At 39.8% G+C, this 27,075-nt stretch overlaps 1 protein-coding gene across 2 annotated transcripts in view; it reads right to left on the bottom strand.

The window, feature by feature from the left end:
• Positions 1-12,047: 12,047 nt before the first annotated feature.
• The window catches only part of FAM91A1 (family with sequence similarity 91 member A1), a 28,419-nt gene continuing 13,391 nt past the window's right edge, over positions 12,048-27,075 (bottom strand). For both annotated transcript variants that reach the window (XM_082303320.1, XM_082303321.1), the window contains 14 exons: positions 26,951-27,063; positions 25,929-26,047; positions 25,404-25,516; positions 25,120-25,206; positions 24,564-24,696; positions 23,727-23,875; positions 23,134-23,268; positions 20,891-21,004; positions 19,897-19,969; positions 18,519-18,668; positions 17,932-18,039; positions 17,560-17,683; positions 16,445-16,514; positions 12,048-15,124 (listed from right to left, as the gene is read on the bottom strand). In XM_082303320.1, coding sequence (XP_082159446.1) covers positions 14,948-15,124; positions 16,445-16,514; positions 17,560-17,683; positions 17,932-18,039; positions 18,519-18,668; positions 19,897-19,969; positions 20,891-21,004; positions 23,134-23,268; positions 23,727-23,875; positions 24,564-24,696; positions 25,120-25,206; positions 25,404-25,516; positions 25,929-26,047; positions 26,951-27,063 — 1,665 coding nt within the window. In that variant the 3' untranslated portion in view covers positions 12,048-14,947. The remainder of the gene's footprint in view (positions 15,125-16,444; positions 16,515-17,559; positions 17,684-17,931; positions 18,040-18,518; positions 18,669-19,896; positions 19,970-20,890; positions 21,005-23,133; positions 23,269-23,726; positions 23,876-24,563; positions 24,697-25,119; positions 25,207-25,403; positions 25,517-25,928; positions 26,048-26,950; positions 27,064-27,075) is intronic.

The raw sequence follows: 27,075 nt of genomic DNA, 5'->3' as shown, positions 1-27,075 counted from the left end.
GAGCTCTCAGTGACAAAGCATAGCGCTGCCATGGCTCAGCTCACACTGTGAGCAGGGTTTAACAGAACCGTCATGATGGATTTTGGTTCCAACATCATCACTCAAGACACGACACATAGGTAGTTAAATATATGCAGAAAACCTCCATGCTGAAAATGGCTTTTCTCACCTCAGCACTCAGTGGCAGCAAATATAAAATTATCACTGTTGCCAACAGACCATCGACTGCAACTCAGGTTCACAAATATATTTCTAGGTTTTCAGCACTGAGTATCTGCTTCAAACACATAAGAAACCACAGTTTGCAATTGCAAACAATAGATTTCTAAAGATTGAAAAGTTTGTGTCTAACTTTAAAATATTATTTGGATTTTTTAAATTTTCTTTGTTCAAAATACAAAAACTGCATTATTCTTTAAATTTTCATCTCAGGTACTCCCCTTTCTGGAAAAAGTGAGCGTGACATTCAAATGACCTGTAAAACTAACAACAGCTCTTCCAGAGTCTAATTCAGTGATTTTTCAACCTCTTCAGAGCAGATAACCAAAATCCATTTACAGAAATCCCAGCACCCTGTACAAATCTTGAATACTTCGTAGAGAACTACAACACCAGCATCAGGGCAGTAGGTGTTAGGCAGGGATTAAATGCCAGGAAAGACAGTCACTTAAATAAAACTCTTTTAGCAGCCAGATACTAAACCCTCCAATCCTTTCTGCATTACATTCTCAGAGGTGCAACTCTATCCAGAACTGCTAACACAACTAATATCAGTTAATGTTCCTGTGCGTAAAATAAACATACAAGCCATAATAAGTCCCTGTCTACAACACTCTAATAGGTTTTAAAGATATAAATTGTTATAGTATGGCTATGCTTCATATGTATTTGGGTTGAATTTTATTTCCCATTAGTCTTCCACCAGGATAGTCTGATAAAAATATCAAGTTGAGTGCAGGGCAGCTGGTTCACAAAATCATACTAGGAAGTTAAAAAATTATGGTAAAAAAGCAACTATTAAATATGACAGCAAAAATGCCATGAAGCTCAGCTAAAGTCTGCAGGCACTGTGGTAAACTTTGAAAATACAATGTTTATCAGTGTAACAGACTCAGACCCATATTCAGATGAGTGTTTCAGATCTGCTTCATGCTTTGAGCATTCATACAGCTCTTCATCCTGCAGAGTCCCAGCTCAGTTTTGGTAACCTCCTTGTTGCCTTCCTGAGTGCTTTCAACCAATTCCATGCAAAAGCTCAAAGGGTATCTCCCTGACCTGCCATTTTAGGAATATCACACAGACATATTTGCAACTTCTCACTTGTTTCTTCCAGGCATAATCACATGTTTTATGCCATTACAGTCCCTCTTGGTAAAATGCCCACTTGTGTATTTTGCTGCTGAACCATAATAAATTGTTATAATAATAATTTAATTGACTGTGCAATATATTTAAAGAATTAGTGAGAGAAAGTTCTGGGGAACATGGGGAAGAAAAGGTTGTCTTTAAAAGTCAGTTCTCCTTTTCTTAAAATAATTTGTTTTCTTTGAAGTTAAGAGAAGAAGGATCTGAACTGTGAATTGATGTTTTGTTGCCTTTGCAATACAATTAACCATTTTTTATTGCTGAAAATTTCAGAAAGTTGTCTTGCTGCATAATTGATGCCACAGATAAAAAGGACTTGGGTGTTTCCTTCTGCAGTCATGTAACTATGCTTGATTCTCATCTTTGTGTTTTAGAAAACCTACTTGTTTCCCATAATCTGAGCATAAACCTCTGATTCTACAGTCAAAGACAATAAGCCCTTAGCATAAAGGTTTTTTTAATATTTTACGACTTTTTTCAGGTTGGGAAGACTCATGCTGGCTGGACATGTAAATGCTGCATGTCTGATAGCGTGTGGAACAACGACCACTTTGGCCAATTTTAGTCACTTCATGAGAATCATATGCCTTGAAACAAGGCAGAGCCTAGAACAGAAAGTTGTGCTTTTTCCACAGTGTTACCAGATTTAGATTTTAATTAGCTGCAGCTCATTCATTAACACCTCTTTTTGTCTTTGTTCTTCAGGATTTCAGTGTAGGAGTTTAAATCAGCTTATCAAGTGGGACAAGGATGATTTTTTGCTATGAATTTCCATGCCTGAGATCTCTCTCTTAACAGCATCAGACAGAAACAGACAATGTGGATCCCGTGGGAGGGTGTCTGACAGGGTGATAAGGTAGGAGGCTTTTCACTCACAGACTCACCTGAGAGCATTTCCTCCTGACGCACTTGGCAGGGGAACACATCAGAGACGGGAGAGAGGGCACAGAAGAAAGGAACACGTATGTGGCACTATATACACACGATGCACAGACACACACACAGCTTTCCAGAACTATCCATTAGACTCCTAGGTTTCAGTAGCAGCAGGCAACATTACATGGGAGCTCTTCACATCAAAGACAAAGCTGTCTCTGCCATGCAGGATGCAGAACAACCTTCCAGTACCTTTCTGGGCAATAACGTTAAAAGTTCAGTCAAGTTTGCAAATCTACAGCATATTCATTCCTTTGAGACTTGGTGCTTTTTAGACACAGCCCAGTACAGGAGGTGTTCAAAGCTTGAACACCTCCTGACTCATCTCCCTCCATTCACCCACAGCTGACCTTCTGCTGACTCAAGCCCTAGCAAGAGCTCTGGCAGCAACCCAGGGAAGGGGTAAGTCAAGGGGAAAAGGTCTCCCTCAATTCTAGAACAGCAATGCACTGTCCATGCAAACACTGTCAGCTGTAAAATCTCTCTGACTTTGTTATAACTCCTTAAAAATGCCACCTTCATGGGTGAAGTATATTTTTTTTTAATTTTGAGTAAGAAGGCTTATCGCAAAGTCACTGGTGGCCTAACTATTTTTATTTAAAAATAAAAAGGCATAATGCAATCACAGTCATTGTCTTCTATCCCACTTAGAGCAAAGATAAGCCTGCAGCAAAATAACTTGATACACAGCATTGTTCTGCAACTTTTGGAGCTAGGAGCTCTATTTCTAAATATTAATAAGATATCCCAAACCACAGAACACCTTCATCCATTTTCATTTGGTTTAAGCATTCTGTCCTTCTCTCAAAATACCAGTCCCTGTCCTGAGCCTGCTCCCCACATCACCCATTCACAGGCAGTCTCACACAGCCTGAGAAGCCACTGAGCACTGAAGCCCCAAGCCCACGTGTGACACCAGGACAATGAGTTAACAGAGAGTGCCTGCGCTGTTGTAATAAAAAAGCCTAGAACTGCTAACGTGACTAAATACAGTGAATTTAGTTCTTCCTGAGCCTAACCTGTACCTCAGCAATGCAGATGAACTGTTGACAGAAAGGGATAACCTTTTCTCACAGCTATAATTAGCATGACACCTTCATAATTACATGGGAATTTAGATGTGTTTGGAGAAGGAGATAAAAAGTCTGCTGGGATCCTGTTGACTGAACTTGTTATCCACAGAAATGTTAACATCTGGATCAGGGTTGGGCATAGACAGCTACAGGCGGTGGTATGGAATTCCAGAGCATGCTTCCTGCTGTGTACGTGTGAGACTGGGGACATCCCAGGGACAGACATGAACAAACTCCTCCAATTTCTAAATAGTCAAAGCCAACTATTTGGTTCTTTTCTTTCATGCCACTGTAGCTCACAGTTAACACGACAGATGCAGAAAAATGAGGGTAATGAGCTATAGCTCGAGCATCCAGACTTCTGGGTTCCCTTCCACACTCATCACTGGGGTGTGCAGGGATACATGAGAGTGCAATGCAGTTCGGGGTGGCAAAATGAAAAAGCACCTGCAAAGGGCTGTGCTTGCTTGTTGCATCCAGTGTTGGGATGGTTTATCAGTCACGCAACACAAGAGAAGCTGAACAGCAGGGTGCAAGATCACTGCAGTCAGGGGCTGGCTGTCCCTAACCCCAGCTAGTCCTGATGAGCTCTGTGTTAAGTGTATTAGATACTTATTAAATAGGTCAGGGTGCTCAGGCACGCTGCTAAGACCTCCAGCCCAGCCTTGCCAAAGTCCTCTGATGGAAAGAAATTGAACCTGGCATTTCCCCAGCAAAGACCTAGCCCAGATTAAGCTAGTGGCTTTCTTGCAGCTTAACCCTGGCAGAAGGGAGGTCAGTGCAGCTGGCCCATGGACCAGCTGTGCTGAAGCATCCCCAGGATAGCAAGCACAGAACCAGTCCAGCCAGGCTCCCTCTGCTGCACTTGCAGAACCAGAAATGCTCTTACAGCACCCATCTCCTCTGTGAGAGCTTTTGCAGAGGTGATGACAGTAAGTCCTCACGGCCTCCAGCGAGGCCAGTGATGCTGCATTTGCACCTCTCTGACAAAAAAAGAGGCAGAGAAACAGCTTGAAAAGGGCAGCAGGAGCTGGCAGCAGTGCTTAATGTCAGGAGTTGAGCTCCTGTGCCCAGTTTACACCTGTTGTTCTTTACCTCTGAAGATAGCAGGGAGCAAAGAGGGGCTGTGAAAGATGTCACTGCTTCTCACTCAGTCCTCCACCTTTTCAGTGCTTTTTTAGAAAGACCAAGACAAAGAAATTAAAATATATTTGGTGATGACATCTTTCTTCCCAAAAATAAGAGGCATGAATTTCCACAGCCTTTTCAAATGATCCAGTGCAAGGAAATTTACTCTTGGATCATTTTCCATAGCTGCTTCAAAGCATACGTTTCCAAAGGCAGCACCAGAGCCTCCCCCTACCCACTGCATGAAAAAGTTAATCTACTCTGGGGACAACATTTTATTTTTCTGCAGAGCAGTAAGTCAGCAAAGGAATCTAATTCACCCCCAGTATAAAACACCAGTACCAATCTTTCACATCAGGGCAGGTAAAAATTGCACAACATTCCCCAAATGCAAATTTTGACCATTTTGTCGAGGGAAAATGTGCTAAGGCTGTAATTGCTTTATAGTCCCAGATAATTCAAGAAAGCACTTTCCTGGACTGACTTCTGAAGCCAGGGGACCTTTAGGTATCTGGTTACAGGATCATGGCAAGGAGATGATAGATATATATCCTTACAGGGGACATTTTAAACATATATAAAAACCATGCTCAGAATTGGGATACACAAATTCTGCTGGGAATTCAATGAAACCCAAGAGGAAACCTTTCCATCTCCCTGCTGTTGGCACATGTCAGGTGTCAGAGAAGCGAAGACATCAAACTGGCTCACTGGAGCTGCTATAAAAAGCCAAAACCCTCAGGAAATATTCCCAAGTGGGAAGTGATATCCAGTATTACTTCAGTGTTGTACACCATTCACTCCCTCCTCTTTTAAACACTTTTTAAGAGAAAATACTATAAAAACTGAAGGAAGAGGAACACTCCATGGAGCAGCTTTCCACAGTGAGCAAACTGCAGGGTGTCCAACCTCCACATAGGTCCCTGGGGCAGAAATTTACTGAGGAAAACAGGATGGAAGGCAGGAAGGGCTGGTGGTATCCCATTTTATCTGCTACAGTGGGGATTCTGTAACACAATGTATCAAACAAGGAGGCCATGGAAAAGAAATATATATGGACGGATTCTTGATAGACGTTTCAGAAATGTTTATTTCTCAGCCGCATGGCCGGGGCTCTGCTGAGGAACTGCTCGATCCCGGGACCCGAGGGTCCTTGCCCGCGCAGGGGAACACAAAACAACCAATGGAGAACGAGGCTGACCAGGGGCAGGGAAACCCCATGTCTCGCCCCCAGGGCCCCTCTCCCAGGGCTACATGGCAGGGGGGAAGGGACCCCGACGTTTATCCACGTTTATCTGCAAAAGTCCAAACTAGTTTGGAGGTAGGAGCCTGGCTTTGCAAAATCTTTTTTCTTTTTTTTCCAAGCCAAGCCTGACCCTGGAGGATAGCTACAGTTTTTACCAGACATGCATGAGATTAAAAACACCCTTGATAGGTAAGCTCATCTGATAACTTCTTTGAAGCACTTGAACATTTTCTGTAATTTTTTCCTTCATGTGCATGTAAAGTGGGATTGGCAGTTTGAAGCTTGCTATTAATTTAGCTCTAGTTTTAAACCTGAGGGACCATAATGTATGACAAAGCAAAATTTAAGCATTTGTAACCTGTAAGAAGACGTGAAGACAGAGGAAGGGGCAAGAAATGCTCCAGTAGAGCGACCAGCAGCTCAGGTATGGCAGTGTAACACCCCACGGGGACACCTAATCCCAGGTTAAAAATAACCCTGTTTCAGACTGACATCTCTTCTTTCAAGAATAATTACCCTCTTCCTGAGATGCCATTCAATTCCCTGCTCCAGAAAAATTAAAACTTTGTAGTGATTATGATTGGAAAGATTTATTTCAGAGACGCAAATACAACAATTAAAAAGGGTCCACAGAATTAAAAATAAGCTTGCTGCATTTTTTCCATGCATATAACCCCCCTTCTAACACTTTGCAAGGCTTCTGACAACATCAATCTTTTAATTTTTGTTGTGCACAGAACAATCTTTTCAAATGTAATGGCTACATAAGCTCTGCAGCTCTGAAAGCCTCTGCTCTCAGTGCACACCTTCAGGAGACACCTTTCTTCTTACAGAGACGCTACAGCTCTTTCAGAGTCCTCTCTGCTGGTTATTTAACACACCAGTGGCCACAGCTGCCCAGGGGCCCAGCTGTCCCTTCCAGCCATGGGGCCCCTGCACAGACCTTTCTGAGGCCATCTGAGATGACAGGACCCCAAGATGCTCAGGAGCAGTTTGGGACACATTTGCTGTCTATCTCTTCTTATCAAGCAAGGTAAAGGCCCTGTGAGTGAGAAGGGGAGGTGAGCAGTGAGGCACAGGCAGGAGCCTCAGCTGACAAGACACAGCTCAACTCTGTCGTGGGGAAAAACCCTTCCCAAAGAGCTGTTATGTGCTGTAATACCAACACAGAGCAAGTCATGGGTTTGACAGCAGGGGCAGAGGAAATGGAGTGGAAAGATCTGCAAAAGCAGTGTTGGCCCACCAGTCCTGGCACAGAATGCAGCAGCAACAGCAGTAAAATTCCTGCAAGTCTCCTCAGTTGTGTGGTACCATCAATTTCTACTCTTCATTTCCTGCAACGCTGCTAAGAGCCCAGAGGTACCCCAGCATCAGGCTCCTTTCTTTGAATCATCTCACCAGTGCTGCTAACTGATCTCAGCACAAACTAGCTGATCTCAGGATATTTTTCCATCATGACAATACTTCAGCAGACCACATAGTGTTTAATCAAACTACGCTTATCATCTAAATATTTTAAGAAATCCACCTAAAGCTGTTCTCTACTGAAGCAAATGAAAATCTATTACGAACACTAAAAATTCTTGTGTTTTTTAACTAATAAGATCCTTGCACTAAGAGTAATTTCTTCCCATCTCTCTCCTTCCCTCCTCCCACAAAATATTATGTGACTGTTAGCACACAAAAAAGCAAAGCATAAACAGGGGACACCCGTCTACAAATTACTTAAGGTAATCCACCAGGCTGTGGCACCAGCTTGGGTTTGGAATGAGCCAGCCAACCCCCATCCCACTGCAAGGGCAGCAAGGAGTCCAGCCTTGTTTTGCTAATGTGGGATGGTCCAAAGGAGTCAGACATTGCTGACGTGGTCCAGGGGTCCCTTTTAAGCACAGAGGGAGCGATGGTGTTCACCCAGTGGGTGTACAAACACCAACTGCAAAAACACACAGCTGTTGGCAGCTGGGCTCTGGGCACTATACAATTGTCATTCCTGGGAAAAGGCAATTGGCCAGGTGGGGATACAGCTCAGGCTGCCAGGCACAGCACACTAGCACTTGCTGGGGTCCTCAGTGGGCAGTGAGGGCCCACTGCCAGCACACAGCAGGGGCCACGTCAGCCCTGGGGCACTTGCAAAGATGAAGGAAAGCAAGACAAAGGAAAACCCAAGCCAGGAGCTGCAGTCAGAAATTTAAACCTCCACACTGAGCTCATCCACTCTGGAGATGGAGATGCAGATGAATAGAGATAGGAAGGGAGAGGGTCTTTTCAGAAAAACAAAAGTATTTTTCTAAAAATCAAGAGCTCCTGGGTAGCTGCTCTTGACTCTTACCCTAGGAGAATCAGACACAACAGCACTTCTCTGCAATAGATTAGTATCATTTTTTAAATGCAAGGCTGCTCCCTGTAGGACTGGAGAAGTCCTGCCTGCTGTTAGGAACATTTTAAAGCCCAGTCAGGCAGCAACTGGTGCTCTTCCAGTATCAGCAGCACACTGGTCCCACTGGCTGGGAGTTAAAAATCAGTTTATGAAAAAAGCAATAAATTGTTTTGCATCCTAAGAAAGCAGTAGCTGGATTTTCCCCTTGATAAACAAAGCAGCTGTTCTGCCGAACTTAGAGCCAGGACTATAAACAATTCTCCTACATGGCATGCTGATTATTTTTTTTCTAATTGCTGGCTTCAGAGTTTCATTCCATAATAAGCAGCTATTTATATGAATTATACTAGTTACAGCAAAGATGATCATACTGCTTCAGAGTAATGGCACACCTGTTTCAAAGCAGGGACTGAGTACCCTGCAGACATGTCTCTGCTGCAGGGAAAAGGATCCACTGCACACATCCAGGCATATCAGGCCCATGTAGTTCCCTTTCAGCAAATCAGCATTTTCTGCGCAGGACTGCTTGTAGAAGTTGGCTTGGGCACTTCATGTATTCATCAGCTTCATGGGTCTATTTTGTAGCCAAGACCAAACTCTTCACTGCTGCTGGCTTTGCACGAGGCTGGTTGCCTTTGCCCAACTCACCTCACTGAAAACAAGCTTAGTGACCTCCTCAGGAGCTCCTGGCTTCACCAACTCAATCTTCAGGTTTGACTTAGATAATTTAATTATTTCAATGCATAAGCTCAAGTATAAAGATAGTCTCCAAACTGTCTTGTCCAGAGGAACAGGCTCTATTTTATCTTGTTTCACTCCCACCTCAGGGCACCTTCACCTCCTGTACAGGCATCCTCAAGACAAGTGCAGAACACTTGAATTATATAGATCCTGCCATCTGTTCAGTAATGGATCTCAGATGCATCTGTGCTGAAGATTAGAGATAAAAATGGAGTATCACCTTCCCTCTTCTGAAATATTATCACATGTGCTACCATGGATAAACCTTCAGTTTTGTCACTGACATCCATTCAGTCCCCTCAAAACATATTCTGCATAGTTGTGACATCAGCTCTCTAGGAAGAGGGCAAGAAGTGTTGGTCTAATGAAGAATATGAGCCAACAAAATCACACTCCTTAGCCAAAGAAACTAATACTTTAGAAACTGCCGTATGGAAATTCAGCTAATAATACTTTCTTGGACTGCCTGGGAAACAAGTGTCAAGGAAAAGAGCTCTTTAGTTAATTCATGAGGTCAGAAATTCAGAGACAGCCTAGACAAAATGCTAACCAGGATCAATACAGAGCAAGAAAAGCACAGAATGCTACAAACTGAACTTCAGCAGTCTTCTAAATACAAACCCCAAATCTCTTTCTGAATCAAGTGGCTATGCTGATATCATCAGACTTGCCAGGCTGCTGAGAGTACCAAGTTCAAGAGAGGGGGTGCTCCATGCCTATTTTCTTCCTATGCATTAAAAAGAAGGTTTAAATTAACTCTTCCATCCTCCCAACCACAATTTTAAAATAAATCTTCTGTAAGCAGCACTAAACCATGTTTCTCCTCCTTCTTCCAAGGTGTTTCAGACCCAAGTTCTCCATGTTGCTTAGATACTTGAGTCACACACATTTACTCGTAACTGAATGACCCTTCCAGAGCTGGACTCCAGTGCTCCACGAAGGCTGGGTTCAAGTATGCCTGCCCCTGTTGGATTTACAGCAGGTGAACAAACATGAATGTGAACCAGCTGCTTGTAAGTCCTATACCTCACACGGAGGTTCATGACTGCTTCAAAAGTCAGAACTCTGCCAACCTGGAGCTAATGCTTAACCTAAGAGATGCCGTCACATATGGCAGAGCACATTACAGCTGGTGAACGTCATTTGTTTCAATATTTGCCAAAGGCTTAGTCCTATTGTTTAGATAGTTTTATAAATAGCTATATGATATTCTGTATGTAGCATTTTAACCAAGTCAATTTTCTGAAGCCTCTTTATCTTAAGTAAGGAGAGTAAGGAGAGCTGTGCCAGTTAATTATATAAAACTTTGCCTAAATAGTATTCACTAGCAAAGAACATCCACTTGAATACTTTTAATTTAAAAAAACCAACCAACCCCTCCAAAAAATCCACTGTTTTTTCCTGCTACTCCTGTTGCTGGAAGTCAGGAAAATAGCAAGAGAAGTGCTGACACCTACAGGACACTTGTGTGTCTAGAAAAGTCCTACTACATCACTCACACTGTGGTACAGTTAAACAAGCAGATGGCTTCAGAGTACACAGCTACTCAATCAGAATTAATTTACAAATGACTGGAGTAATACTTCATACACTTTTTCAACACTTTAATACATCTTGTGAACATACAATCCAGGCCAATTCACGCTGATTTTTTGAAGCTCAGAAAGCTCAAAAAATAAGCTATCAGAGTACTTTCCAATTCTGTTTATACTCCCTACTTCCCTGTCTGCTCACAACCTTGGCACTTATCATTTTTGTGTCTAGATTATTTCCCTTTTTTTTTGGCAGGGGTGAGTAAGGAATGGTCCCTGAGCAAAGGTAATTAAAAGATGTATTTCCATTTCTTTATTCTGTTAACAGCAAGCTCTATGACATAACAAGTCAGAAAGATGCTTCCCCCTTCTCCCAACACTTTTTCTGGACTATTATCCTTCCCCTCTCCTAGTCATTAGTTTCTTCTCATTTCCATTTTTCCCCAGCTGAATGTAATAATTTAATGTATCAAAGGTGTCACAAATTAATGCCTCCATCAGTGTGATACTTTCAATTCACTTCTGTGCAGTTCTGCACAATCAAGGACAAAGGAGTTTGCACAGAGAAGTCCTGTGCAGCCCTAAAGCCCTAAAGCCTGTGTAGCTGAGGGCAGAGACTCAGGTTGCCACAACCTGAGGCCATTGTGCCACCTCACTCAACTCTGTGTGTACCAGATGGAACCCTGAGCTCAGCACCTCACTGCAGCTCCACAAGGACTCCATGTTCCCAGGCCCAGCTCCATTCCTATAGTCTGCCCAGCCCCAACCTGCCCTCACCAGGAGGACCATTTCCAAAAGATATCTTTCATACCAAGTAGCTCCTAAGAAAGCAATCTTGATTATCAAAGTAATCCAAAGCCATTTCCAAGAAGCGTTAAGAAGCTTGGCTTTGTTCCAGGGGACTGGGGGGAGGATTAACACTAGCTTCAAGTGTTGAACAATAAAACCAGATACATTTCTTTGTGGTGCAAAAGGAGCCTTGAGCTCTATCACGATGACAAAGTTAGAGACACGCATCAGGAGTTTTCAAGTGGAACAAATGGTGAAGAGGAAAAACATAAAAAAAGGTAGTTACATACACATTCTCAATAAATCCAGGCCAGAATAAAGGAAGGTTTAAGCACAAGGAGGAGGTTATTTGGTTTCTTTCAACATCTAGGTCTGTATTTCTTTTTTCGTATTGACATCAGATTCATTACAGTTATACTGCTAAAATGAATCCCCACCCTGCATGACCTTTCATAACGAATTTTGGTCTCATTTCTTTCAAGTTCCTAGTAAAAAACTGTCTATAGCCAAAGCAAACAGGTAAGACACCACATGCACAAGTGCCTTCAAATACCCAGCATCCAAAACTCCAGGTTTAGATTGTGGCTGGAGGAGATGCAGCATACACAATGCTCTTATCCTTCCCCTTCTCCTCACAGGTTAAGTACTTGGGATGGGAAAGACCACACTAGAAGAGAGGGCTTCCATTGATTAAACTGCATCTCTGCAGAACTGCTGATGTACTGGGAAACAGATACTTTAATGACATTTGGTGGGCTTGAGCACTATGGTGACAGAGAGACATTTTAGAGCTGTGCCCAAGAATAAAAGTACTGCATGAGAAGGATGCTGCACATGGTTTGACCTACACCACAGTTTATTTGTAAACATTTGTTACATGTGCCAATAATTTAATTGAACACAGACTTTGTACAATTCAATGTGTAATATTAACAATGTCACACTAGAGGAGCACAACTGTATTCAGTTACAGTTGTACTTAAAACTTCCAAAATACAAACCATTTGAAACACTGAAGAAAGTAAGAGAAAATTTGAGAACAATGAAGGAAAAGAAAAAAGTGCAATAAGTCATGATCAAAAAAACTGAAAACAAATGTAACACACTTCTTAGCTAGCTCCTGAACATCTTCAGGTATATCCATCTAGCTTCAGTACTACTTGGGTTGTGCCAGAGCATGAAGCCAAGCTGTCTTCTGCAAGTTAAAAATCTTGCTGAAACAGAAACTTAAAACAGCTTCACAATATGTAATGCATGTGATTTTCCCCACAGTCAATAAAACTACCTGAAGAAAAGAAATTGATTTAATTTGTCTTTATTTGCAAAACAATATAAAATAGATTCTTTTGGTATGAAGATCTTTGAGACCTGTTGGGTGTTTACACTGTATTTAAAACAAAAGTCACATAGTTTGAAGCCTGTTGACCATCTCAAGCACTGGTGCTGTAGTAGAGTTTCAGGAATTTCAATAGACTTCTTTGGTTGCAATTTATTCAGTAAACATCAGATATGCAGATTTGAATATTTAAGCTCCTAAACTAGTGTTGAAGCCCCTAAATTAGGGTGGCTTGAGTTCTAAGAAACTGCAACACATCTGGAATTCTCACCATTAACTGTAAGATTTATGGGTATTAACCAACTCTGAGGAACAGGCTACTTTTATTTAGAAACTTTACTTTAGACAACCTAATAACAAAGGATATCCTTCACTCAGCAACACTGAAGAATATGCAGTGAGAACAGTAAGTTTTCATCTATTTTCAAACTTTTATACAACTTGCACTATCATCACTTTACATACTAGTATGGATAGTGCATGGCAAATTTCAATACAACATAGCAAACTAGCTCACCTACTGCAGCTCACAGTAGCACTTAAAGTAACATCTATAGCCCTGAAAGTGTAAGCCATCACCTACTACTAAGTTCCTCCACAGTGCCAGGTACTGGCCTAATCTCCACATAACAGTTCTCACAGTAAAGGTTTTCTCAGCTATTTCTAGCAGATTGACATCCAATTCCTCTTTAATTTACTTTGGAGGAAATAAGGCAACTTAAAAACTGCTATGGAGAGTATGCATGTCCAGTACAAAAAGTCACTGTAGTGTAAATGATCAACTTTATATGGATAATGTAACTGTGACATATGCAGAATGCTACTAAGCTCAGCTGCTGCCGGTAAAATTCCAGAAAAAAACAGATGTAAGAAAGCAGCACTGAGCAAACTGAAGAACTATAGACTTTCAGTTTCTTACAGCACAAGTCCTACGCTTACACTTCAGGAATGCACGTGAAGCCAATGAAAAAGAATGGGATCTTCACAGTTGGAAATTAAGTCACTGCTTTATCCTATCATGGTACATTTGTCTTCTTCAAGCTTTTGACGTGTTTTTTTCATGCAGAACAGGACACAAACCCAAATGTTGCCATTTTTCTCCTTGCTGCTGTTCAGCACCATCTGTGCCACAGATCCTTGAGCTATTACGTGTAGCAGGATAGTAATGACAGGATGATAAAGTCTCACTTTTAGTTATGACTATTTAAAACAAGGCAGTTCTAGTAAAGAAGGGAGCTAGCAGAGAAGTCTTAACACACTGCATCGCTTGTTCTCCTCGTGTGCTGAACGGGACAGACATTTTAAAGCTGGCAGTAAGTTGTTAATACCTAATATAAACAAAAGTAAAATCATGCTACATAAAGTCATCCCCTACAAATAAAGCCAGAACATGATTTAGATGAAACAGCTTACTGTTAATTTTTGTCATGATCAACAGCTAATAGTTCAAGGAACACAGATTCACTGAAGTTTCTGTCTTCACATCCTCTGCTGTTATCTTCCTTTGCTAATGACTGATGTGAAAAATCAAGACCTCTGTTCTTTCAAACATTAATCAACAGAACAGAATTAGTTATCTACCTTAAATTCAATTTATGACAACAGGAGTTTGCCCACAGGAATCATCACCAGCTTCAAATTACAGCAAAAGACTCCCAGTGGGATCAAATCTCAGGCGCTCCTGGTTTCACACCAAGAGGAGGATGAATCAATTATCATTAAGAACTCTGCGAACAGAGATAACCACCTCAAATCTTCCACAATTCCATACCTCCACCAAATACTGACAGAGGTGGAAGTGAACCACTCATCAGCAGCGGCCTTAGGTCATCAGCAGGACACTGAGTCTGCCCCAACTCAGCCTCCTCCTTCCATTGTACTGATTTGTCAAGGCCCCAGCATTAAGCTGAACTACAGAATTCAACAATCCTTAATGCCCCATATCATCATGATACTTTTATTTAATCAGTTGGTATCACTGAGCTTTCAGAGGAAGAGTCAAATCTCTTACCTTTATACAGAAAGATTTTGAGTAATACAGTACAAAACTAAACAGAATTTATGTCTGAGTAACGAACATAGAAAACTACTATTGCAATTTTGTGGTGACAGCATAGAAATTTAACAATCAGAAAGCCTAGAAAGGGCATGTTTAGTTATAAAAGAAAGATTGTCTCAAGATAAAAATAGTGCTGACAGCTAAAAAGCTCTCTGTTGCAGCAAGATATGCAGTAATGAGTAACAAGTTCTAGACAGTTTAAGTACTTCCCCAATACTGCAACACAACACATTTTTGTAACACTACTTTTACACGGGTTATGCTGCAGCAGCAGTACACTTCTTAGTGGTTGGCACTAGGAATTAACCGTAATAGGAGAAAGGCATTTAGTGATCAATGCACAAAACCTCTATTTGACTTGCTCCTTAGGTGTGGTTGAAAAAAACTGAGGAAGGGGCCCATCCATTCCATTCAGATAATACACCTTCCTTGAACATGAGATTCTTGGCAGGAAGAGGAACACCCATATCTGCAGAAATCGGCTGCAGAAGTGAACCTGAAGAACCAGCATCATGGAGCTGATCCAGCGTTGAAATACCTTCCTAAAAGCAAAAAGAAGAAAACCATGTCTTCAAAGCAAAGAATATGACAGATTAATCTAATCTGCAAATACACTTTGAGTTTCTGAAGTGTGTTACTATAATCCAATAAATACCAAATAATTATGGAAGTAAAAACACAATAAACAAAATTAAATAAGCATACAGATGCCTCAGCTGCATCTGTGCATGCATAATTTGCCTTCCAACAAACCTCTAGGGAAAACTGGGACTTAAAACTGAAGACCTAGAAAAAATAAATGGAAATCTCTAAAATCTTCAGGACAGCTATCAGACTGCTATTTATCCTCTACCATGCTAAGATGGATACATGTATTTGGAGGCAATTACTTGACCATATGCTGAAGGTATTATTTCTCAGAAGTTTGGTTTTCTCATATTAAAACTCACATCAGCACTTTTTTTCCCCCCCTTTCTACAGTCATCATGTAGAAAAGTGTATCTCACAGATAACATCTAACACATTAGGCCAGGAGTCACTTGAGACAGACAGTTGGTTTCAGGGCTTCAAACCTACTGGGAATCTCCAACATTCTCATCAAGAGACAGTTTCAGGATCACAGCGTCCATAACACTGCCTGGTTAAATAACCTGCAAATTCATTATCTTACTGAAAACCCAGAGTTTTAGAGAAAAGTATCGTAAGACAGAGCAGCTAAGCAGATCCCATGTTACACATGCACATGGCTTGCTTCCATGCAGAATTAAGAGCAGGCTGCAGACCTGGCATTCCTCTTTGCTTACTACACAAGATCCCTATTTCCTACCTACACTCTTAAATAATCCTTCCAGAGTATGTAGTTTTATGTATTTATACTCATTGAACACTAAGGTCTAGAGGATCTTAGGACAAGTACAAAAATGAAATCCATGTTAATATTTTTTTTTCTAAGGAAACACATTGACTTGAGAGGCAGATAAAATTAGCATCTCCCTGGTTAGCAGTAAATCTCTCCAACATATCCAAGCAGCCACCACATAACCAGCAGAGTAGGCTGTGTTACAGCAGGAGGAGTGAAGGAAAACTCTGCTGAGCAAGTGTCCTAAAAAACAATGAAAATAATTATGCACCAGGAGCAACCACAGAGTTGATACAAGTATTAAGTGAGGCTAGAGAAGGGATAGAGAAGTACTTGCTTTGTCCTTCAAGTAGCACTTGAGTGCTTAATACTGGTACCATTTGAAGAAAAGACAAATAAAACAAACCATGTATGTTTCCATACACCCAAGAAAGGCAAGAGGGCAGAAAGGGATGACAGACCATACAGAATGATTAACATCTGGATTATTATTGCTTCTTACCTGGAATGAATGAACAAAATTAAGGACCTGAAGAGACAGCTTTCTACTGGAATGTAGGAGTTTTTGAAGGCTGGAAAAAACAAAAGAAAAGAAGCTATGGTCAAGGAACACAATTTTTCACTAGTAAAGTACCCATGTAGTAACTTGCTCACAAATAACTCCAGTAGTATCTAACATCATGTGACCAAGTTAAAAGCTTTCACACGTAAAGCTTGATAATACTGTAATCATTGAAGAGGTGCTTGACTCATCTGCTTGAGTCTAGTCAGGTAAAAGCTATTTTCCACACCATTTATACTAAGTAAAATGAAACTATTGCAATTGAAAAGTATTATTTTATGTAAGATACTAATATATTAGACTCATTCTTATATAGGACAGTCTGGTAACATGACTTTTATTAAATATATTAGTGACACACTGTTACAAGCAGGTCAACTACTGTAAGAACCTTAAGCTTATTTTCAAGCACCCTTACTTTTAATTTCCAGAATCATGCCTTAGGGAAAAAAAAAAAGCCACAAAAAATAATCCACAAAAACCCCCAATCCCCCACAAAACAAAAGAAACAAACCCCAAAACCCCATTGTTGAAAGAATAATCTTTCATAAAGAACAGCTGCAGTAAAAAGCATTAGATAGCTGGATCATAAACTGTGACTAAACTTATCAAGTATGATACTAGCAGTAAAGAAAATTTCTGTAAGAGCTAAATGCATTTTACATCAAAGCATTACCAGCAAGCTTTCCTCCTCCACTACAGAACAACTAGGAGGAGAAAAAAAGCCTGTGCTAGGCTAGGAAGGGAAAATGAGTAGGAAGGCACCCAAATTTACTTTTTTCCTGATCTGCTCATAGACAGTTTACAACAAAGAATTAATTTTTGCATTACAGAAACTATAAAAAAACCCTAATCTTTATCTTACCACAACTAAGGACTACGTGTACTTATCTATGAGCCAAAAAACAACTCCCTTACACATTAGAATTACCTACTCTATAAACATAGCTCAGTTCTGCTTTATAGTCATGGAGTTGTAGGTATCTCTTCTTACAGAAGCTCCAGACATAATACACACTATCTGTTAAAGCTGCAGCCAATAAATTACAGCTCACCTTTCTTTTCTACATAATCCATGAGTAGCAATTTTTCTGCAGACTTTCTGATTCAACTCAGAGCTGAAAAGTGGAATGCCAAAGCATAATTCCAGGGGAACCCATTCCAGTTCAGTTGTGGGTACTACAGAAATAAAAACAAGAGATAACTGAAGTGTTAGGGAAAAAAAGGCAAGAAAGCTCATTGGGGGGTCAACAGTCTTAGATCTGGATCCAGTAGACAGTTCATGCTTTTTGAAGACAGGTCATTTACTGAACTGCTCAAATATATAAGGGAATCTGAAGAGGAATTTAGCACTGGACTTGCCCCAGAGAATAATCAAACAATGAACAAGGTGAATGTTTAATACAAGCCATTTGTCATGTTTTTACCTTCAAGGCTTTGCTTGACTGCAGAATCCATTGAGGGTTCTTCTATTACCAGCTCAAATGATTCTGTGCTCCCATTTACATCAGATCCTGATGCTAGTTCAGTCTCTCCTAAAGGCAAAGTAATTCTTACATAAACACGAACATGAATGTAAGTTTGGTTGCCTCTGCCCAAGGACTATAAAGCTATAGAACTGGAAGAAGGGATAGAGAGAAACACAGGGCCTGACTCATTTTGGGATGGAAGAGTTATTTAGGGATCCTCAACACTTATGAAAGATTAAGTTCTGGCATATAAAAATGACACAATTTGTTTTTAATATTTAAAAAAGTATTTTTTCCCTTCACTGACTGTTCTAGTTCAGCCATTGATCAATCTCTATTTGGTATTTCTGAGCTAGTCTCAAAGAAGAATTGGGAAGTAAGCCTACTGCCAATAGATTTACACTCAAAATGGGTTCCTATCTGTGTTGGATAGTATTTTGTAGAGTTATAAATCAAAGAATTTAAGCTTATGTTCACCTTTGCTCAAGTAACTGTATGTGAAATTAAGGGGACACAGACAAAAAAGACAATTATTGGTAACAAACCTCTTCCATCAGAAGCATCACTCAGCTTTCTGTTAGCATGTTGACTTGAAGGATTCAACATTGTGACATAGCCACAAAAATGCTGCAAGTCCACTTTGTTTCTCAGTATTTTTAAAGCCGTATGAATGCCCATGTTCACACGAGAGAAGGCTAAGGAGGAAACAAAACATATTCCAGCTTACAAGAGGTCTCCCCCATAACCATGTGGTTCCTCTCTAGGCCAGGTTAAGTTTTTTATTTGGATTTTTCCTGCTTGTAATGCTGCATCTTAGCGATCACATTGTTATATATGGGATAACAACAAGCATGACGTGGTATTTCATAGTACGGTAATAGAGCAAATGAGAAAGAAAAATACAAACAGAAGACAATCTCTCCCTCCTACATAGAGATATTCAGACAGCAGAAATGGCAAGGTTCAGCTAGGAATCAGGTGTCCAGCTCTTTCAGTGCCAGAGTCTTTTATGGCAAATTCAATGCAAGATATATGCTTCACATCTGAAATTCTGAAGAATTAGAATACAGCATTAGAGCTTAACAACAGATTTTAACACTGAGCTGTTCATGTCAGGACTTGAGAGATTCTAACTTCAGGGTTTCTTCCACTGATACTAAATGAAAAACCAGACATGTCAGAGAGAGCAAACATAAACGTAACAAATTTTGAACCTAGTAAAAACTAAATGAGGAAGTTAATTTTATTTCTAATTGTGCCAGACTTTTCTAAGTGGTAGCTTAAAAAATTTTAGATTTTGTATCTGGAAATTCACACTTTCATGGCAGCTCTCACTTGGAGAGGTTATGGCCTCAACTATGCAAAGCTTCTGTCCTACTCATCAAGGAGTTTTGGGAAGATGTTAATTCCTGCCTTTCAAAATCAGTTGAGCTAGGCAGACTTTGAAGGCATAGATTTTGCTAGCAAAACTTTTCCTGGGGAAGAAACCTCCTGGTAGTAGGTTCCTGGTGCTAATAATCAAGGTTTGTTCAGTTATGTTCTCACCTGTCTAACAGTTAAGAGATGCTCAATGTAATATATGGAAGAATTATTTATGCAGTTAATAAACACGCTAGTTAATAAGTAAGTAGGCACAAAGAAAGATTTAGAGGTATTTGTGGAAGTTACTTCTTTATATCTGTGTTAGGAGAGAAGAGAGGCCAGAAAACAGATTCTAATTAGGTCAGAGAAGATAGAAAGGTGAAGGTGATACCTCTAAGCTCAGAACAGACTTGTCAACCATTTAAAACTTACCATTTTCTGATATGACTCATAAGATCAACAAAATTTGTTTTAAAAGGATTATTGCAACCTTACTGCACAAGGTGATGTGCAATAGATGTGTCATGTAATGTAGAAATTACACAGAAGATGATCAGTTACCTCCCTGTTGCTCAGCTTCATCAAAAGGGAAAGGTATGTGCATTGTTTCTCCCATTCCATGCATGCCATGCCCCTGAACATCAAGAAATTAAATTAGGAACAGAAAAAATACTCATCAGCTTAGCTCAGTCTCACTTGTGCTCCCTTTTAAGGAGTACCAGCCAAGTCAATGAAACAAACAAATGGAGGTATTTATGCATTAAAGGTCTTGCTTAGCAGAAACAACTGAAGTACCCCACATATCCCCTTAAAATGCATGTGGTAAACACAGTGAGGCTAAGTTTCACTGAAGAGGAGCAATTTTTCTCTCCAATTACTGGCTACAAAAGTATTTTCTAAAGGCTGAGCACTTCTGGAGCAAAAGGGAGCTTCCACCCCTGCATACAGAACATTTTTCAGCAGTCACAGGCTGCTTATAAGTTGGCCTTTGAGATTGTGCAATTTTATGTTTGTAATGATATTAAAACATCTGTTTATTTAAATGATTAATTCAAAGACTATTTCAGCTGAACCAAAGAAATTGTCAAGGAAGCCATTTTACTTCTCCCAAATAGAAAAGTTCAACCTATTCTGCTGTTTATGATAAACAACATGTTTTGTTCATACTTTACTGTAAGAGCTAAATACCAAGCAGTCTGAAAAGGCGCATTTCTTCAGTAACAGTTCATAATACCGGTTGGTTACCTTGTGTCACTGCTGTCTAAAAAGCTTGTGGGCCCCTTGCTTTCATTCCAGTTTACTATCTCCCCTACTTTAGCTACCAAAACTTGTTACACTTGCCCACAAAACAGTAACACATACATAATGTGAATTCTGTCCAAAACCCGTGTCTTAACCGCCACTGAATCACAGCAGCACTGCCCACAGAAGTTAAACATATTTTTCAGCTCTTGGCAAAAGTGCAGCTCTTCTACATTGTTAATAGCCTCTACCATGTAACAGCTTAACTCAAAAAATTATGCAGGTTTTCATCATTTATACAGAGCACTTGTACCTGAATTAGAACAGCAGAATGTGTTAAAGCATCATTCAACATTGTGAGCACATTTGAAGTAGGAACTACTCCTGGGTCATGACCCCAAGATGTTATTAGTAAGCGATCATAACCCTGGAAGAGAGAAATTCAAAGTGTTTATTGTAGTAATGAATTATCTAAGCACACTAAGTGAAATACAAGAGTTAAGCATTAGTATATTGTTACAACTAGGAAGTTACCATAGGTAACTACAGCACTACAGTGTTGTACTTGGAACCAAGGATCACTCATTTTGTACTCCTGGTAAAGACAGAAGTTTGCCAACCTCAAAGTTAAGATGCTATTCTGGACAGAAGTATCTGCCACCAAGTCCTGTAGAGCTACATGGCCATTGCAGCAGCCTTCTAGCAAACTGGAGATGAATATAATCCCACATAAATTTCAAGGAAAATATAAGATGGATAAACTAACACTCTCAGCAATGAACAAAGATAAATCAACCCCCAAAACACCTATCAAGGGCAGGGTGGGAAACAGGAAGACAAAACTATTAATTAATTTCCTAGTTTCTCAGTTTTCAAGATTCAATTCCACTGCATCTCCATAAGATTTCTAGAAACCTCTTGACAGTTCCCTAAGAAAATGACATTACAAAACAGCAGCAGGAGAGAACACTCATATTCCCACAGAGGAAAAAAGCCCAGACTGGGAGATCATTTAGTTCAAGAAAATCTGTCCTATCAGCACACTGAGATTCATGCAATATTGAAGTTTTCCAAGGCTACCACCTGAATCTTTTTTACTAATAAAAGTGCACAATGCATACATGTACTGGTGGTTTAAACTAATGACAGACTAGGGTTTGAATCAAAGTCATCACCAATATCCTTACAAAATGCCTTCTGCTCTAGAAGACTTGATTCACTTAATCCTATGTGATCTTACAGTAAATCTTAGAAATGGAGGTATGTACAAAATTTTTGAAATCATAAAGGGAAGGGACACATGAAAGGTTTGAGGAATGGAATCTACAAATCCTAGTGCTAGAGAGGACTGCTGATGTAGGTACACCAAAGAATGCAGTCCCTCTCAGAATGTCTCCATACCTTTCTAATATATTTAGCTCCTCAAGAATCTACAAGATGAAAAAAATGAGATGAAAACTGTAGAGGCCTCTCTGCAATTATAAACTTGAACAATACTGTTTTGTAAATTCCACCGTAAGCAGCAAAACCCAAACACTGCTAAATGCCCATGGCATTTCAAATCAAAGTCAACAGAGGCAAAGATTTTCTGGTTTGGGCAAGTTTAGAAGTTGTCATGGCCACTTCCACCTACATGTGTCTACTATACAGAATATCCAGCAGTGCTCCTTTGTGGTACATTTGTCTTTATTAGCATCTCAGAGACAGAATGGCAGAAGGCAGCATCTGAAATTTTTCAGGCAGAAGTTGATCACCTGTGCTGTTTTCTGGGACTCCTTGCCAAAGCACTGTATGGACGCTAAAAGGTTAGGTGGATTCAAGGCTGGAAGGAATTGAGGAAATCAACTCATCAGTGCACAGCCAAGAATTTGAGTCACAATCTCTGTGTACAGAGAATCACATGCAGCTCAGGGAGTTCTGGATCAGAACATGCAGGAGAGTGGAAAGGTCTTACAAGGAAGTATTACTTAATGTGCTGCTACTCCCTGCTTCCAGACACTGCTACAAGCCAGCCTACGGGGCCAGGAAGACCTTTTTTCCAACCTAATGCAACTTCTATTACATTATTCTGTCACTTAAATTGCAGGGAGAATTACAACCAATAACTCCAAAGTCTCCAGCATAGATTTGGACAAACTGGAAGTGATCATGATAGCCATCTTCTAAACAGGCAGAATTATGTGTAGAAGTGACGTTTCTTGCACAATACTAAAAAAAAAGCACAATATACTAGGTCTCCATCTTTTCACACTGCTCTTCTACATCTTTGTAGCACTCTCTGTGGATGGGCTAACAAACCTCAATTCTTAAGACTGCATACCACATTTTACACCGGACTTGAAAGGGGTGGCATTAAATATACTGGAGTCTCATCCTGACAGAGACATATATAGCATTCCTTTTTCACAACCTTGAAAGAAAACAAACCAAGATGCTACATGAAACTAGCGTCTAGAAAAGGAACATCATCTACAATGAATTGTACCTCTGACTTCAACTGTTATCTCTTTGAAACACTTGGAGAAGGAAGGGAGAATAAATCCATGCACAGACTACCTGAAAAACATCTGGAAGTTTTCGAAGACGTGTTCCTTTAGAGAGCAACAGGGAGGGTGGTCCTTGTCCAGTTATATGGTATATATACAGTTTGAACCAAACTGAACTGACTTCTGGTATTGCAGGCCCAATATGCTGAAGAGAGATTATTCAAGAAATTAGAAATAACTTCATATTGCAACCATCATACAAACAGATTTAATTTAAGAAGCAACATTTTTAAAGAAATAGAAATCCAGTTTTTCAGCACTGAAGTACAAATGTATTACTCTCTACTGACTATATTCTAGGCACTTAGTCCAGTGATACAAGACTCTTCACAGAAAGGTGACAGTATTTTCTATTAATCCAAATTCAAGAACTAAAATGTCTGTCACTGACACTAATTTGAACAGAAAAACTGTTAATAAGTTAAACAAACTTAATTTACTAAATATTCACGTTTCCTCAACTTAACATTTTTTATTAGATTAATTACAGTGATATTCTACACGCTAATAATTTTGTCACTTTAAAAGGGACATCTAACAAATGTATCCAAAAAAGCTATTAGGAAGGGGGAGGGAGGGACAAATCCCTCAGCATTTTTTCACCTGGGGTGTACAGCTGCTAATAGGTCGAATTTCATTGGTGAGCGGTGCCATGGAAACCAGCAGAGTGTAATTTTTGTTGAGAACTCTGCTGCAGGTAGCTGGATCCAAACCGAGCAAACTCTCACATCGTAACAAGTCCAAGGGGAACCCTATGTTCAAAATACAAGATTCCTAAATTATCACTTAAAATGGAACATACAAACACAAACCATGATTTTAGATTTTCCATTCTCTGCTAAGCAGAGTGCAGTATTTTCCACAATGAAGTTTTAAACAATTGGGGTGAATTTTAATAAATCGGCACAAAATTCTAGCAATTCTAGGCATACAGGGTTGTCTGAGACTGAACTAGTTCCTCACCAACTAACTGAACCCAGGAAATAAACACAGAGGTACTGAGGAAGTTACCTAAGTTAAAAAAAAAAAAACCACCACTAAAAAATTATCCCCATTAGAAGAATACATTCATTTTCATGGCTTGAAAAATATTTCTTTGACAGAACAGCTGTGAATTACTCCTCTGAAAAAACTACTCCTCTATATGGCTTTCAGAAGCATGTGATTTGAAACAATCTCTTTCTCAAGTTCAGCTTGTCTTGCCTTTATTACGCTTTAATCTCTTGCTCTGGATCTTAAGTGCAAGCCTTGTTAACCAAATCCGTCATTCAACAAGCAAACCCAATAACACAGTCTCAAAGGATGATCAAAAATATTTCACAATATTTTTAAGCAAGTAGGATACTGACTGCTTTCTACAAAAGCAGCAAGGGCAGAAAGCTGAGTCTATGGCAGATAAGTAAACCAACTAAGAAGGATTTCTGAAAGTGCTCACAGTACCATTATTTGGCTGATCAGGCTGCACAGCTTGTGACCCCAGGTCTTTGTTATGCCGCAGAAACAGGATCGTGTTTCTTAGTGTGAGGGCGTGATCAAAGTATCGTTGTGCTTCCCCTTCCCCTGTGCTTTGAACCTAAACAAGAAACAAAATAAATGCATACAAGTGGCAGGTTGTTTACATAAGCATCAATTACACCAAAGGAAAGATGAACAAATTAGAATTCTAAAGCTTTGTAATTGAGTAATAACCCTGCAGCTTATATCCAAAGGTGATCTACAGCAACTATTAAATGAAAAGCAGGTCTTGGCCATGCTAGTGGAACAGTCAAAAAGTACACAAAGACAATATCTATATATCAGAACCATGATTCAGTCTTTAGGTAAAAGGACTGAAGTGTCCAGTCGTCCTGACTGGTATGAAATGATACAGCAATTGACAGCACTGCTCCTACATAATTCTACAGCTGTCCTTCTACATTTATCTTTGAAGGTGGAGTTGGACCCTTTAACACTTCAAGTGCTGAAAAAGCATTTTGCCCAACATGTAACAACTTACCTTTTCCAGCTCCACCAAGAAGCTGTCAAGACTCTCATCTGACAGTTTCCCAACTTCAAACATTGTGACTGCATGACTTTTCAAGTTCTGGAACAACAGAACAAAACTGTCTTCTTTGAGAAGAGAATGGGCAAGTAAAAGTTATATTAAGCAAACTACTTAAAAATAATAGAGATTTTTTTAATATTTATTTTTTAAATAAAGCTGTATTATATTGATGTCAGAGTAATTTAAAGCTCTACATATTTATTCTTGGCATAATACATCAAACAATTTGGACATACTGGTGAGAGATTCCCCATCATTAGAAAGGCTGTAAGGGTAGAATCAAACAGGAAGGCAATGCGCTTTGTGTGTCCACTGGACAGGTTCAGGCTGCTCACGCTGGCTGTTTCAGCTAATAGAAAACAAAAAGGAAGTAGATCACATCTGTTTCATTTAAAAACAGTATCATCAAGTTTAATTAAATCTAGTAACAAAGAAAAAAAAACGTTAGTTATCACCATACCAAGTAAAACAAAATTCCCTCCTTACTATTAAACTACTGATTAACTTAATTCAGAAGCTGGTATCTTTGCATCAATTTATATCCACTATACAAATCAGTCTCATCTTCGGAAAAAAGCTATTTAGCTAAAGACTCTTAAACCAAGAAGTAGATACCACCTCCCCCACTGAATAGTCCATATGACAAAAGGATCTATATAGTCTGTGTTTAACTTATTTCTAGACCTCTTTACAGCCTATGCCACTCTATAAACATAAAAATAATTGATCCTAATGTATTAAAATTTACTATTAGTGCTAACCTGGATCATCTTGACTGTTGGTATCTGTATCTGTGGCTGATGACCCAGCTTCCTGTATAGGACTTCTGTTTTCCCCACTGTCCCAGGAAAGCAGCATCTTCTGAGGATCCAAAGTACTCCTATCAATGTGAATTAAAATCCACATCTATTGGTCACTGCAGCACCAGAGAAGTATCTCTGCCTTCCAGTGCTAGTAGTCCATGCACAGGCATACCCAACACATGCCTTTCAATATGTCTCAGCCCTAAATCAGCCAAGCTTAATAACCCTCAGGGTCCTGCTTTAGCTTCAGCAGAAACGTTTATTGGGGGGTTGAAAATATCAGATTGTGAAAAGACCTGAAAAATCAAACCACCATAATTGAAGAATCCAATGGAAAAAATCTATTCCACTTTTTTCTCACAGTCTGAAGAAGTATTAAAGAAAACAGGCATAGCAGTAAATTTTAAATGGCTTAGCAGATATTGAACTAAAAGCACCTGACAATTCTTAACTAATCCAATTTGGCATTTCAGCTTGGAGAACTCTTTGTTGACTGGTATTATCTGCCCTTTCCTGGGAGTGATATCGATGCACAGGTATGTGAGAATGGCACTGACAGAATTGCAATGGTTCCTAACACCAAACAAGAGATCTTTATACACATATTCACTGCCAGCAGTGCCAAGAGCCACAGCCTCTAATAGCACACTGACAGCTGTTATTTCTAGCCCCAGGAGTGTAAAACAAATGCACATTCATCTGCTGAAAAAGTGAGCAACTAGGTACCCAAAGGTGAAAAAGCCAGCACTAAGTAACAGCACCAAATGGAGTACTCTGAATTTACAGTCTGAATTACCATTCCTCATCCTCAGATTAACATGCGGATCAAGCATTCTTGTCATTATACGCATCAGAAAGCCAAATGAGATTTGTTATTGCAGAAGTCAAAGAAAGCAACCAATAGCTTTAAAATCAGATGTTGGTTCTAAGTTTTCCCTTCAATGAGAAAAATAAGCCTAAGAAAGAGTAAAGACACTTACTTCAGTCTGTTTACTGAAGGAACATTCTTCCATGATGGATGAAGATTATCCAGGTTTATTACTTGGCCTTTCTTATGAGCAAAGCCTAACCGACAATACATGGACACAGCATTCTGCAGGAACAT

Source organism: Coloeus monedula (genome assembly GCF_965178545.1).
Source record: "Coloeus monedula genome assembly, chromosome: 1".
In the NCBI taxonomy this organism is placed as follows: Eukaryota; Metazoa; Chordata; class Aves; order Passeriformes; family Corvidae; genus Coloeus; species Coloeus monedula.
Note: the sequence above shows the minus strand (reverse complement) of the source record. Positions and strands in the feature narration are given on the sequence as shown.